General features: G+C 34.4%; 1 protein-coding gene across 4 annotated transcripts in view; it reads right to left on the reverse strand.

Moving 5' to 3' along the window:
* The window catches only part of STXBP5 (syntaxin binding protein 5), a 169,614-nt gene that overhangs the window by 23,053 nt on the left and 130,510 nt on the right, over positions 1 to 16,051 (reverse strand). For all 4 annotated transcript variants that reach the window (XM_019425027.2, XM_019425026.2, XM_019425025.2 and 1 more), the window contains 3 exons: positions 10,558 to 10,797; positions 8,749 to 9,118; positions 7,602 to 7,767 (listed from right to left, as the gene is read on the reverse strand). In XM_019425027.2, the coding sequence (XP_019280572.1) occupies positions 7,602 to 7,767; positions 8,749 to 9,118; positions 10,558 to 10,797 (776 nt within the window). The remainder of the gene's footprint in view (positions 1 to 7,601; positions 7,768 to 8,748; positions 9,119 to 10,557; positions 10,798 to 16,051) is intronic.

Here is a 16,051-nt window from a genome sequence, read left to right on the forward strand (position 1 = left end):
AGAACTGGTTTCCTCAACTTTAAAAAGAAAAGATAATAACACTTACCCTCAGGAATGTTATCAAGATTAAAGATAATGAACAACATATAAAGAGCCAAGAGTAGACACTCAATGATATAAACACTAAAATTAGAGAAAAAACTCCTTTCACACAATTAAAGATGAAACAAATTATAAAATACAGAAATTACTTATCAAGAGATCAACAATATGAATAGATTATCTTTAAAGGAAGGTTAATAGGGATTTCTTAGAGTCTGCAGTCTCAGTATTAAGATTTGGGGAGAAACACTGATATTAAAAAAGTATATATTACGAAACTATTAAATAGTGTCTGTAGATTTTTTTGCTTGTGCTTAAATAAGGATTTTACTGGGGAAGCTGGGTGGTTCAGTCGGTTGAACTTCTGACTCTTGATTTTGGCTTAGGTCAGGTCATGATCTCAGTTTTGTGAGTTCAAGGCCCCTTGTCAGTCTCCATGTTGACCCTGCAGAGCCTGCTTGAGATTCTCTCTGTTTCTCTCTCTCTCTGCTCCTCCCCTGCTCATGTTCTGTCTCTCTCAAAATAAATAAATGAACTTAAAAACAATTATTAAAAAAAGTAAGGATTTACCTATGATTAAATTTACTATTTAGAATGATTAATTTTAATTTCTGGTGATGCTGGTGAAATCTAAATTAGGTTTGTATTTCCTATGATATCTTTCTACATCTAGTAACAGTAAATTATTGTTAGATTCATTCATAATAGTGTTATCAACAGTTCACTTTTTTTATTGCGGAGTTGTATTCTACTGTATGGATATACTATAATTTGATTTTTCATTCATCTGTTGATGGACACTTGGGTAGTTTCTGGTTTTTTGGCTAGTACAAATAAAATAACTATGAATATAATTTCCTTTTCTCTTGAGTTAAAAAACTAAGAGTAGAATGGCTGGGTCTTTGGTTTATGAATGTTTAACTTTTTAAGAAACTTCTAAGCTGTCTTCCAAAGTGGGTGTACTGAAGCAGTGTAGACCTTTTACATCCTTGTGAGAACGTGACATGGTATTCTTTTTACAGCCTTTCTAGTAAGTGTTTAATGGTGTCTCAGTGTGGTTATAATTTGCAGTTCTGTAAGGCCTAAGAATATTGAACATCTTTTCATGGTGAAGCATCTGTTCAAATACTTTGCCCATGTTTTTATTGGGTTGTTTTATCTACTTTCTGAGGACTTTTACAGAATCTTTTACATATTCTGGATTTAAGTCCCTTATGGATATATGTTTTGTCAAGGCTTTCTTCCAGCTTGTGGCTTATCTTTTTTATTTCTTAAATGTCATTGAAGAGCAGAAGTTTTACATTTTGTTGAAGTTGTCAATTTGTTCTTTTATGGGCAGTGAGTCTGGTGTTGTAGCTAAGAAATCTTTGCCTAACCCAAGTTAACAAAAATCTTCTCTTATATTCCTTCTGAAAGTTGTATAGTTTTAGGATTTACATGTAAGTCTATGATTCATTTTGAATCAAATGCTGTATATATTGTAAGGCACGAATTAAAGTTCTTTTTTTTTTTTATTTTAATTTCCAATTTTTCCAGCATAATTTGTTGGAAAGGCACTCCTTTCTCAGGTGTATTGCCTTCATCAAAAATCAATTGTCCATATATATGAGGGTTTATTTCTGAACTCTATATTCTGTTACATTGCTCCATTTATCTAATTTGATGTCAGTATCATGTTCTTTTTATCACCGTAGCATTATAACTCCTAAAACCAGGTGGTGTAAGTCCTTCAACTTTATTCTTTTTCAGAGTTGTTTTGCTTATTCTAGGTCCATGAATCTCTATAGGAATTTTAGAATAAACTTATCAATTCTTATAAAAAAAATCCTACTGGTATTTTGTTTGAGATTGCCTCAATATAGATCAATTTTGGGAAAACTGGTATTTTAACAATATTGAATTTTCTGACCTATGAACAAAGTACATATTTCAATTTATTCATGTCATTAAAAATTTCAGTGTTTTGTGATCTTCAATGTACAGGTCTTTGATATTTTTTGTAAGATTTATCCCAATGTAGTTCATATTTTTTGTTGCTATTATAGAGGTGCTTTTTAAATGTCAATTTCCCAATGCCCATTGCTAGTATAGATTTTTTTTTTTTTTTTTTTTTTTTTGCATATTGATCTCATACCCTGCATCCCTGTCAAACTCACTCATTATTTCTAGTAGGCTTTTGGATAGATTTCCTGGATAGATGATCATGTCATCTATGAGTAACTGCAGGCTTACTTTTCCTTTCCAACTGAGATGCCTTTTCTTTCTTTTTCTGGCCTGAATGCACTGGCTAGAACCTTAAATACAACAATGAATAGAAGTTTTGAGAGTGAGCATCCTTTTCTAGCTCCTGATTTTAAGAAAAAATAATTCAGTATCTCATCACTAAATATGTTAGCTGTAGATTTTCCCTAGACGTCCTTTAAGCTCCCTTTTATTCCTTCTTTGCTGAGGTTTTTCTTCTTTTAATTAAGACATGGATGTTGGATTTTGTCAATTGCTGCTAGCTTACTAATATGATGAAATTACACTGATTGATTTACAAATGTTAAAGACAATTTTACATTCCTGGGATAAATCCCACTTGGTCATGATGAATTATGACCAGAATTATCCTTCGAAATACTGTTGGATTCAATTTGTTAAAATTTTATTTAGAATTTTTAAACCTGTATTTGTGAAGTATATTGGTCTATATAGAATTTTCTTGTAATGTATATCTATTTTTCATATCATGTTAATTGTAGCTTCTAGAATGAGTATGGAAGGATTTTTCCACTTTGAGTTTTGAGTTTTGTGTAGAACTGGTATTTTTTCCTCCTAAAAATGTTGACAGAATCACTAGTGAAGCCATCTGGGCCTGCAATTTTCTTCTCAATTATTCCAATAGATATTCTTCAGGTTATCTATTTTTTTTTTTTTTTTTTTTTAGTCATCTTTGGTAATTTGTGTCTCTCTAGGAATTTGTCCGTTTCATCTAAGTTTTTGAGTTAATTGGCATAAAGTTGTTCATAATATTTATTACCCATTTTAATATTTGTAGAATACAGTAATGCCACTTCTCTCATTCTTGACACTGGTAATCTGTAACTTCTCTCTTAATAATCGACTGGCCTGAGATCAATTTTATTGGTTTCAGAGATCAAGTTTTAGTTTTATTGATGTTTTTCTACTGTTTCCTTGTTTCTATTTCTGTTTACTATTTTCCACTTGGATATTTATTATTTTCTTTCTTGTGCTTACTTTGGGTTTAAGTTGCTTTTCCTTTCCAGTTTCTTATAGTAGAAACTGAGGTCACTGATTTGATGTTTTTTTTTTTTTTTTTTTTTTTTTTTTGTTTTTAATATAAGTGGTTTAGTGCTACAAATTTGTCAAGTTTAAACACTCAGTTGCTTTGGGGCACCTGGGTGGCTCAGTCGATTAAGTGTGTGACTTCGGCTCAGGTCATGATCTCATGGTTTGTGGGTTTGAGCCCGGCGTCGGGCTCTGTGCTGACTGCTTGCTCAAAGCCTGGAGGTTGCTTCGGATTCTGTGTCTCCTTCTCTCTCTTCCCCTCCCCTGCTCGCACGCTTACTCTGTCTCTCAAAAATAAATAAATGTAAAAAAAAAAAAATTAAACATTCAGTTGTTTTTTCTACTGCTATGTTTTCAAGTTACTTAATCTTTTCTTCTGCATTGTCTAACCTGTTGTTAATCCCAACCAGTATATTTTTCATCTCAAAAACTACAGTTTTCATCTCTAGAAGATTGATTTTGGTCTTCTGTACCTTCCATGTTTCCACTTAACTTTTTGAATATGTGAAATATTATAACTGGTTTGATGCCCTTCTGTACTAATTCTAATGTTTGTGTCAGTTCTGGTTTGGTTTCTTTTAAAGATCGATTCTTCTTCTCATTATGGATATTTTCTTATTGATTTGACTGGATGCCAGACCTTTTGATTTTTATCTTGTTAAGTACTAGATATCTTTCATTTCTCTAAGTCATCTTCAGCTTCATTCTGGGATACTAGGAAACATTTCGATCCTTTTGGGTTTTCCTTTTATGATTTGTTAGGCAGGTCTCAAGCAGTGATTATTTTAAGGCTAATTATTCTTCAAATAATGAACCTGGACCGTCCTGAGTACTCTACCTAATTGCTCACTGAAGTAGTCTGAATATAATGGCCATCTAAAATATCAGGTTCTAATCCTAGGGGCACCACGGTGGCTGAGTAGGTTAAGTGTCTGACTTCGGCTCAGGTCAAGATCTCTCGGTTTGTGAGCTCAAGCCCCATGTTGGGCTCTGTCCTGACAACTCAGAACCTGGAGCCTGTTTCAAATTCTGTGTGTGTGTCTCTCTCTCTGCCCCTCACCTGCTAGCACGCTATGTCTCTCTCTCTCAAAAAATAAATAAAATAAACATTAAACAAAATTAAAAAAATAAAAAAGAGTCCGACACTCAAAAGAAAAATGACCCTCTCTACACCTTGATGTTGGCTTAGTGAAAATCATTTCAGATTTCTGACTTCCCAAAGTGTGAGAGAATAAATTTATGTTGTTTTTGGCCACCAAGTTTGTGGTGATTTGTTATAGCAGCTCCGGGAAACTAACACATTCATGAATTATAAACTTTTTTAGCTTGGCTGTTGAGAACAGGCACTTGTTTCTGGCCCTGGGACCAGGCACAATTCCCTCTAATTCTCCCCTCCTTTCAGATGGTTCTTTCCCAGGCCGGAGAGTTTATCCACGTGCATGTGCTCGATAATACTCTACTGAGTACTCTCAGCGGACCAGGGTTCTCTCTATATACAGCTCTCTCCTCTCTGGGTACTGTCTTCTAAGAACTCTTAACTTACTTGGTCTTCCCAGACTCTTGGTTCTGTCTCTTCTACATGGGAAGTTGTTCAGACTCCACCTCAGTACCTTCCCTCTATGCCATGCTCTGAAACCTCTATCAAGGCATTAAAGCTGGGGTACTTCTTTGTTTCTTGTCTCTCGGGGATTACTTTCCTTCACTGCTTAATGCCCAGGATTGTGAAAACTGTTGTTTCGTGTTTATGTCTGCTCTTTTTGGGTGGCTTTAGGCAGGAGGGTTATTACTCTGGTCCCTATTATTCCCTGTGGGCTGGAAACTCCATTAATGTTTGTAGGCATCTTCTTTATTTTTTTGGTTAAAGCAAAATGAATGCACAATGTATTAGGGCATTCTGGAAACCAAGGATTAGTGTTTATAAAGTTCATGGTATTTAAATCAGACTTTTACCAAAGCATTATTTTTAAGCACTGAAAACACAGAAGTAAATAAAATGTCAGTAATGTCCAAAGAGAACATTCTATCACAAACTGCTTAGAGTTCATTTTTTTCATTTATATCATGAAGGCAGACAGCAGATAGCTATTAAAATAAATTGAGTGTACTACTAAATGACCATTTCATTAAAAAGTAAATGGGTAAAGTTTACTGCAGCTGTTACTGATTTTTACTGAAATAAAACACTGACCAAAGAATAGATCTGATTCCCAAAAAGTGATGAAGTTTAAAATTTTGAATAGTTGAATTAAGGCCACACTTCAGACGAAAATGAATTAGGAATATATTCAATTGTCCATTGAATTAATATTGTACTTAATACTGTAACGATTTTACTAGTGAAAGTAAACTAAAGAAAAATTTTACCTTTCCCAGAAAAAGCAAAAGTTTAGTTCAGAAACCGAGGAATCTTTGTAAAAACAACTCCACCCAAATGTAAATGGAAATTTATATCTAAAATGTCATGTATGTAATTCTATTTCACTCTCAAGGTTTATAATATCATTAGAAGGACATTTCCAGGACAGTCTAGCTTACTGAAAAATACTAACATCTGACAGCACCAACTCTTTATCAAGCACGATGCTAAGCCCTTTATGTGCACTGTCTTCTTTAATTCACCCCATATTCTTTGTAATCCTATTAAAATTTTTTTTTGATGTTTTATTTATTTTTGAGACAGAGAGAGACAGAGCATGAGCTCCGAGGGGAGGGGCAGAGAGAGAGGGAGACACAGAATCCGAAGCAGGCTTCAGGCTCTGAGCTGTCGGCACAGAGCCCGACACGGGGCTTGAACTCACAAACCGCGAGATCATGACCTGAGCCGAAGTCGCACGCTTCACCAACTGAGCCATCCAGGCACCCCTGTAATCCTATTTTTAAAGATGATGAGGCTTAGAGGCAGTAAGTAACCTGTCCAAGGTCATATAATTGTGTAATTATTATCAAGAATGGGACTTAAATTCAGTCTTGACTCTAAAGCTCATATTCGAAAAAAGCCACAAATTTAAACTTACAAATAAATAAAACAGGGCTAATTAATTGTAAAATCTTACATTATAAAGTTCCCTTAAAAAGAAAAGTTCCCTTATATAAGGGTTTCCTCTAAATATCAAATAATATTTTAGCTCAGTATTTCAATAGCATTTTTATTTTAAAATGTGAAACTAGATGGATCATTTTTAAAAATGTTTATTTTGAGAGAGTGCACCCATGAGCGTGCACAAATAGGGGAGGGGTAGACAGAGAGGGAGAGAGAGAATCCCAAAAAAGGCTCTGTGCTGTCAGTGCAGAGCCAGATGTGGGGCTCGGTCTCATGAACAACGACGTCATGACCTGAGCTGAAATCACAAGTTGGACACTTAACCAACTAAGCCCTCCAGGCGCCTCTAGACTGGTCATTTCTAATATACAGTTGACCCCTGAACAGTGTGAAGGATCAACTGCCAACTGCCACGTACAATCAAAAATCCACGTATAACTTTTGAATCCCCCAAAACTTTGCTAATAGTGTACTGTGGACCAGAAGCTTTACTGACAACATCAACAGTGGGTTAGCACATATTTTACATATTATATTACATACTGTATCCTTACACTGAAGTAAGCTAGAGGAAAGAAAATGTTAAAACCATGAGGCAAAGAAAATACATTTGCACTAATATACTGAATTTATTGAAAAAATCTGTGTATTTAAGTGGACCTGTGTGGTTCAAACATACCTTGTTCAAGGGTCAACTGTATATGCAAGCACATAAGGCACTTGAATATTAAAACAAGAAACCATTTTGTATTTAAACAATGTCAGATCAACCAAAATATTCAGAGAAAAACTACAAAACCTTATTTTTTCTTTTACGTATATATATCCTCGTGAATAGAGTATATAAGAAGGGATGACACGATTAGCCATAAAACAGACATAATTATTTTCACATTAACCTACTTCCTTCAAAAGGATTTTCCTATGTGTATAATAGATATTTATTATACATGGAAAGTGTGTATAAAATGTATATAACATTTCATATTTCTTTGCCATCACTGGAGAGAAAAAATACGGATCAATGAGAGAAGTCCCTCTTGTAACAAGAGTCTGATGAAGATACTTTATAACAAGTCTCAAAGCATATGGTCTGAAAGTCAGGCTTTGAATTTTCCTATGCAGGTTCATTTGTATACTCCTGAGAGTGTAAGAGATGAACAAAAATAAGGGACCTCAGAGAGTATTTCACCTCTGAAGAGATTATAGCAATATTTTTGTTATTTACCTGAAGATTTTCACAGGTCTCTTGACTGTAAGTCAGTCTCTGGATCTCTGTAGGTGAAACAAGATATAATGCTTGTCCATTGTTGGTGAAGCAGAATGTTCTGGCTATCCGCATGTTGGTGAGGGGCAAGTAATACACATCCAGTAGAGGTCTTAAACTAGGCAAACTTGAGAAAAATATTGAAAAGTCATTAATAAGAAACAAGGTAGGTTTTGGAAAACAGTATGGAGGGTCCTCAAAAGGTTAAACTAGAACTACCTTATGATCCAGCAACTGCACAACTGGGTATTTACCCAAAGAATAGGAGAACACCAAGTCAAAGGGATACGTGCACCCCTATGTTTACAGTAGCATTATTTACAGCAGCAAGATATGGAGGCGGCCCAAGTGTCTATTGACTGATGAATGGAATAAAGAAGATCCACATCTTCTTCCATATATTCTACACACACACACACACACACACACACACACACACACACACACAAATATTATTCAGCCATAAAAAAGAATCAAGACTTGTCATTTGCAAGGACATGGACAGAACTAGAGAGTACAATGCTAAGTGAAATAAGTCAGAGAAAGACAAATACCGTATGATTTCAGTCTCGTGTGGAATTTAAGAAACAAAACAAACAAGCAATAGGAAAAAATAAGAATGAGAGAGACAAATCAAGAAACAGACTCTTAATTACAGAGAACAAAGTGATGGTTACCAGATGGGAGTGGGGTCAAGGGATGGGTGAAATAGGTGACGGTGATGAAGAAGTACACTAGTCATGAGGAGTATCAGGTAACATATGGAAGTGTTGAACTACCAGGGTGCACACCTGAAACTAACAGAACACTGTACATTCACTAACTGGAATTCAAAAAAATAACAGAGTAGGTTTTCGACTTGAACAGAGTATTATAGAAGACAAAAATGGCAGGATCCTACAAACCTGATGATTTAGTATACTTGAGAGGGAGATAAAATTGATTTGTATTCCTCATAAAGTTGTTCACAATTAAGTGAATAACAATAAATTCTCAGTGTATAAGACCGTAAACAAAAGCGTTTCATTTCAATGGAATATAACTCTGTAATGTTGTGTTTTGAGGGTGTATATGCTCTATTTGTGTTTTAGGAAAATGTGTAACTCACCTAAAAGTCATAATATGTCCGTTGGCGCAGAAACAGGCAAGGCAGATACTGTTATTCAATGCTACGATGTCTCCACGAAGCACAAACGAGGTCTCTGTAATGTTTTGCTTGTAAGCGCAGTTCTGAGATGGCAGTGAGATGACTTTTGCTTGCTTTTCAGAACATATCACTGCATACTGGTTTTCACAAATTTCCTGAGAAGAGGAGGGGGATACGGAGACAGGCCGTCGTTTCTTTGATTTCTCCTTTTCATCTTTTTCTTCAGGAACATTGTGTTCTCTCCAGGATTCATATGCGGGCGGTACTAAGCAGCCTGTGGTATCCAGGAATGCCATTCTCAGGATTGCTCCTTTCAACCTCAATATAGTACCTAAAACACGTAAGTAACAACTACTTGAATCGCCACAGCAAATGTATTTACTCCAACTCTGACACACAGGAGACACTCAAAAACACACAGAATGGACATTAGACTGGAATTGTACACCGGCTTCCCGAAGGGATTCAATCTTCAAGCATGTAGCTGAATCTGGAAAATGATATCAGAACTACATGCCCCGGACAGACACACCGTATGTCTGGAGCTATGTCTTCTCTCCTATCTGGCAAGTGTACTACCAACGAGTGTGAGAGCAGGTAGGTGACACCTAGAGCTGCATTAATATGGCAGACACCGTGGCTACAAAGTCCTTGAAATGCGGCCTGTCCACATGGTGGCACACTCTGAGAATCAAACACACACGTGCCGGTTCTGAAGACTTAGTACAAAAAAAGTTAAAAGTAAAATACCTTGACAACTTAAAAATACTGATTTCATGTGGAAATGATAGCATTGTGGATACATTAGGCTAAATAAAGTGTTATGAAAATTAATTTCATTTTTTTAAAACGTTTTTAATATGACTACTAGAGTACTTAAAATTCTTTAAGTGATTTCTCTTTCCAGGTTTTCTTCCTATACAGATATTTGTTGTTTACTAATAAGAAACAAGATTAGTAAGAAGATTATCATTATGGAACCTTTTCTAACAGTGAAGCATATAGAATATACTCAAATATTTATTGAGTTGAATGAGTAAATCAAACTATTTCTTTGGTATTTTACAAATTATCATTAAAATCAAAATTATATTTTAAATTTCAAGTAATGTTAAAGTCCACTGTATAAACAAGGGATACACTAATGAGTTCAATCATGTTTTTTTCTATCTAAATCAGCATAAATTAGTAATGAAAACCAGGTTTCTCAGTTATTTCCAGGTCTTTCAGATTCCATATACATTTGATGAAATTCAATCTCATTTTCAACATATGAAGATCATAAATATTTTCTTCTTAAAATTTGCTATTAAGTCAGCTTTTCCTAATAGTTCAAAGGAGAAAAATAACCTATTTTAAGAGTTCACATTTAGAGATTAAAAATAGCCAACTGTATGATGTTTTAGAATATGCTTTTTGCTTTTTCTCCTAACTACGGTACCATCCTTTTGCTTACAGAACACAGTATTTTAAGGTATCCTACAATGCATTAGAAGAACAGGTTTTTTTTTTTTTTTTTTTCCATTTTCTTACATAGTAATCATTATAGACATGATTCTAGACTTAAGGGGGAAAAAAAAAAAAGCAGCAAGACCAGAATGGCTGTATAAATACATGATTTTCTGGAACTTTATTCCATGTATTCTGTCGCTAAAAACACAAGACTAAATTTCTCCACTTAGAATTCTTAGATCGATCCCAAAACGAAGAACAAGGGCTTCTACCAAAAGTCCGATCTTTAACGTAAGTACAGCATGAAAGCATACATACCACTTGGAGACACAATGACTGGCTGAAGAAGTCTTTGCTCTCCTCCGGGTGGAAGGTTCAGTGCAATGACAAGCACTGTTCCCAGAGTAGTACCAACCCATAAACATGGGGAAGGAGATGAATCTGCCTTTCGAGTAAAAGTTTCACAGAAATGAAGAGCAGAGATGGCTTCTCGGGATTCTTTATCAATGCTGGTTACGCTAGAACTCCGTGATCGGCTGAAGGAATTATCTTTTATATCTGAAATGATTTAAAATGTTGTGAGATTGTCCAAGTTATAAAGTATCCTATTTTCTTATTTGGTATAAATTTGGCCAAAGAGTTAATCTGCAAAAAGACAAAACCTATCGCATGTTTTAATTAATTTAATTAATATTTAATTATTTAGTCTCTTTTAATTAAAAAGAAAAACAATTCACTTCTATGCTAATAATTACTTTCCTTTGCTGAAATATAAAATACAAACAGATAAATTCACACTTCTTAGAAGCGAGCTGGGTGCAGTCCAGTGAATTTGTGGATGTGTGATCTGTACGGGTTTTGGTGCTGTGCTTTGTTGGTATCCTGGTTGTTTTTCGAATCTTGGCCCTTACCAGCACCATCTTTTCTCTTGATGCTGTTTCTTCCTTTGGTGATACAATGTCATGGTTTGGCAGAACTAGAAAAGCATGGTTACTTTCAATTATTTATAATCGAAATTATAAATCCTGTTCTAGGGAGCAACGTTTAAGATGCATTTCATTTTGGTTACTCCCTTTCACTTTACCTACATATATCTGGTGGGATGCCAAGTCCTAAGTTATTTTACCCCAGTGTTGTTCCCTTCTTTCCATTACCAATCAACTTCCATCACCCTTCATTCAGGCTTTCATTACCATTCATAGACTACCGCACAATTCCCAAGTAGTCTCCCCACCCTCACTCTGTCACTGCTCTAACATAACTCAATTGAGTTTTACAAGGTACAGTCATAATTCTATCACTTCTATTTAAAAACTCTTCAGTGGCTCTTTATTTGAGCATGCTTAATATTTTACTCAGGTTTTTAAGACTCTCCACAAAATATTTCCAACTCTCCTTGGTGGCCCTATCTTCCAATGCTACCCTGCTTTCAGAACCTTGAGAGAACAAAAGGAGTCATTCATTGTTCTCCAGACCTACCTTGCACTCACCTACTTTAGACTTTTGCTTGTGATTTCTTTCTGACTGGTTCCTCCGTCTCACTCTTTTCTCTACCTATCAAGATCGTGCTTATTTGCTATCTCAGGTACTGTCATCTTCATGAAGTTTATCTTGACCCCGAAAATTGTATATGGTTTTTCTCTTTTTTGAATCTCGATAGCTTCTTCTCTCCCATGGCACTAAGAGTACATTTGTTCTGTAGTTCTTTTGGGCTTGTCTTAGGCCTCACTCTCAAGTGACTCTGAGTTTCTTGAGTACAGGTGCTGTGTCATTTTGATGCCCTATAAGATTTAGCATAGTGTCTGGCATATACTAATATCCAACAAATACTTGCTGAAGACAGATCTGTAGGTGAAAGTATCTAAAATGGTATGTGCTGGTGCAACAACTTTGGGATATTAAAACTTCTAGTACTTTCTACTGTTCATATCTAATAACTATTTCCTCCAATCACATAGTTTCAGTGCTATCATGAAAGAAATGACTTCATATGTCATGAAAAATAAAAACACATTCAAGTCTTTTAAAATGTATTTTATTAAATAAAAAACGTATAAATGAATCCTAACTGTACCTCCTCTAAAAGCGTTTGTAATCAAATTTAGATTCATACATTGACAATATTTCCCCAAATGATAATTATATACAACAGAATTTTGATTATCACTGGCCTCTGAAAATAATAAAGCTACTAGTTATGGCAACAGGATGGGCAATCTCTAACTATAGTTCCTAAACATGTCTCTTTTATACCCTGTTTGACACAGTAAAAAAGAACTACTTCCTGTAAATATGACAACTTTCCATAAGCAAAAGCTCATTACTGGATGAGTGTGGTAATGTTAAATATATAAATTGATTCCAAATGTTAACTCTGAAGTTTTCAAAGTTATTTTAGTAAAATAATAGAAATTTAATTATTTTATTTAAATTTTAAGTGACTGCTACATCCAATGTGGGGCCCAGACTTATAACTCCGAGATCAAGAGTCACATGCTCTACCAACTGAGCCAAGCCAGGTGCCCCAAATAGTAGAAAATTTAAATTTAGTAGATGGCTGATAGATATTAAAGAGGGCACTTGTGATGAGCACTGGGTGTTGAATTTAAGTGATGAATCTGAATTCCACTCCTGAAATCAATATTGCACTGTGTGTTAACTAAAATTTAAATAAAAATCAATCAATAAAATATTTAACGAAACATACACATGCAAGGTGATTGGACATATATTTTCAGTTGTGACCTAGTATAAAGACAGAAATCCATAGAAATTTGATAATACAAGAAAATCTAATATAAATATACATTTGATAAGAAAATTTGATAATATAAATTTCATTATAAATTAATCTGTGTAAAATTTCTTACTGTTATCTACTGTTAAAATTACAATAGGTGATTCACAACATATCTATACTTCAAATGTTAATTACAGGACAAATAAACAGTGTTTTAATTTAATGGAATAATTTAACTATATAAAATTCATAAGCTACAACTGCATTTGTATTATGAGTTCTCTATAAAAATTAGATCACCAAAGAAACTGTGAAAATGAACTGAATCAGAATCAATATTTAACTTACAAAATCCTTTTTTTCAAGGTTATTTATTTTGAGAGAGAGAAGAGTGCACGGGCACAAGAAAGAGTGGGGGAGGGGCAGACAGAGGAGAGAGAGAGAGAGAGAGAGAGAGAGAGAGAGAGAGAGAGAGAATGAATGAATGAATGAATGAATCCCAAGCAGGCCACACATGGTCAGTTCAGAGTCAATACTGGGCTCCAATTCACGAAGTGCAAGATCTTGACCTGAGCCGAAATCAAGAGTTGGATGCTTAACCTACTGAGCCCCCCAGGCATCCCTGAACTTACAAAATTCTATATGCCCAGAACTGTTTGAAAACCAGTTAGAATTTTTAGCAGTTCATGAATTATAATTTATACTATTGTTAAATCACATGTTGTCGATCTTTGTGGCTTGAATCTTAGAAATTGGGCAAGCTAAACAAACGGAATAGAAATTTTATTAAGAGCAGAAATGAAAATAGCTATCGCTAAGCAAGGCCTACCATATGATACATACTCTCATTAACACTTTACATTTATCATTCTATTGAATCCACTTAACAACTGAAAAGTTTTATGACCACAATATAACAAATAACAAAACAGACACTTAGGTTAAATAACTTTCCCAGGATGACAAAGCTAATTAGTAGGAGTCAGGACTTGAGTCATGTCCAAGTCCAAAACTTTCTTAGGCAACTCCATATAAACAAGGGATTAGTCACACCACCAATATACAAAGGGAGGGTTTGGATTATTATTGAGAATTAAAGTTCAGTCTTTAAATACAAAAAATATATTTGAACATGGGGTGTTTCTGGAAGATCTAAACTCAGATAACATTTGTCATTAATGCCATCCAACTGTAGGTGTTACAAGCATGTCACAAAATCATTGCTTTCATGTTACTCTGGATGCTTAGAACATTCTACCTATGTATATTCCCCTCTCCTTCCCACATAGAGCTTTATGTAATATTTTATTCCCTCCGTCAAAACATAATGCCAAGAGATGAGTTTGGTCAGGGTAAATTCTAGGACATAAAACTAATTCACATCAAGGTATAAAAGTCTAATTTTTTTCCCCCCTCTGGTGGTTGACACTTGAAAAGTAACATCAGAGGTCTAACAATATCACCCATGGTTCCTGAGACTGGGCCATAGAATACAGGATGGTGAAGATATAGAACAAGTGCAATGTTGCACAATTTCCTTATAAGCCAAAGTGAATTCTAGTCACAGAAGGTTCCAGAGCTTCAGGAATAGTCCCAACAGCTTCAGCTGCTTTGGGAACATCTGACAGTTTGAGCCTATCAATAGAGTTGTTGTTCCCCATTGACTCCCCAGCCAATATAAAACAATTACCAGCTAAGAATCTCTAAAAATAGTTTAGCAGCACAATGACACGAAGGGAAATTACTTAGGCAGCACAGAGACTGTTCCAAGGTATGTAGCAATCAGTTATTGGCTTAGGGTAGTGAAATACATGGGCACGTAAGCTAAAACATGAACTTCATAAAGATGATCTATAAATAAGTATGGAGTATACCTGCTGATTACATTACTTACATAATTTATAAGTGTGAATATTCTTTTTAAAAATAATTATGCTCTTTTTATGAATTTTAAAAGTACTTCTACATATGTCGTCTCATATTTTTAAGATACTAGAAGAGACAAAAACATTTTAACTCACAGTATTTAGTGTTAATGAAATTACGGGCCTCTTAGAGAGTCTGATGAAAACTCTGCCTCTCAGATACACTTGGTTTCAAATTACATCTGTCATTTATATAGTGAAGGGAACTATTCCCTTCTCAAAACATGTTATCCTACACTCTAGAATTAATTCTGGTTCCCTTAACATCAGTGTTAGTACAGGATTCTACTAAACTGTTTTTCCTTATGTTCAGGAATGAAACCTTGTACTCTGACAACGGAAGATATTATGCCTTCTCACTAATAATCACATGCTCTCTATCAGTACAACTGAGATAAGACTATGACATGGAAATGCTAAAATTAGAATGGTGAAATGAGCCAATATCTAAGTTTGTATTACTTAAAAAGACAGTCAAGGAATCTAAGGAATAAATAGTGAAAAGATAATGGGTGTGAGCAAATGCAAGGGAGGAAATCTAGTTATTTCTATGACAAAGATGGGTGAAATCATCTTCAGCCAGTCTATTTTTTATTAAAAATAATTGCAATTTCTGAAATTAAAAAAAAAAAGGTGAGTTATTTAAAAAGAAATGTTGCAAGTTTATTTTTATTTTTATTGGAATGTCATTTGTCCCTATTCTGTGATATTAGGGAGCTGTTTTTGAGTTGGTATAAAGCAAAAGGAATGTGTGAATGAATTCATTCTGTTTACCTAGTGCATTAGTTGTAAAGAAAGTGCTATAGAAAAAGGAATACTTCCCAATTTATTATCACCAAAAGTAATAATGATTCTTGATACGAGAAATTCAATGTAATACAGAAAACTAATTTACTGTGAAAATGTTGTAAGTTTATAAAGTTCAAATAAGTTTTCAGATAAATGGGACATAATAACTTTTAATAGAACTTAATCTGAAATTGCACAAATTTCAATCTTACACTAAATTTTGTTTAGAATAAAGTATGAGAACTGAGAAAATATATTATTTTGGTTTGCTTGAAATTATAATCTTTTATAATTTACAGATGACATTCTAGAGGCTATTAATCCTTAAACTTCTTACTCCTTTTAAACTTGATTTCTG

This window comes from Panthera pardus, unplaced genomic scaffold (assembly GCF_024362965.1).
Source record: "Panthera pardus isolate Hobbes unplaced genomic scaffold, ASM2436296v1 HiC_scaffold_17, whole genome shotgun sequence".
In the NCBI taxonomy this organism is placed as follows: domain Eukaryota; kingdom Metazoa; phylum Chordata; class Mammalia; order Carnivora; family Felidae; genus Panthera; species Panthera pardus.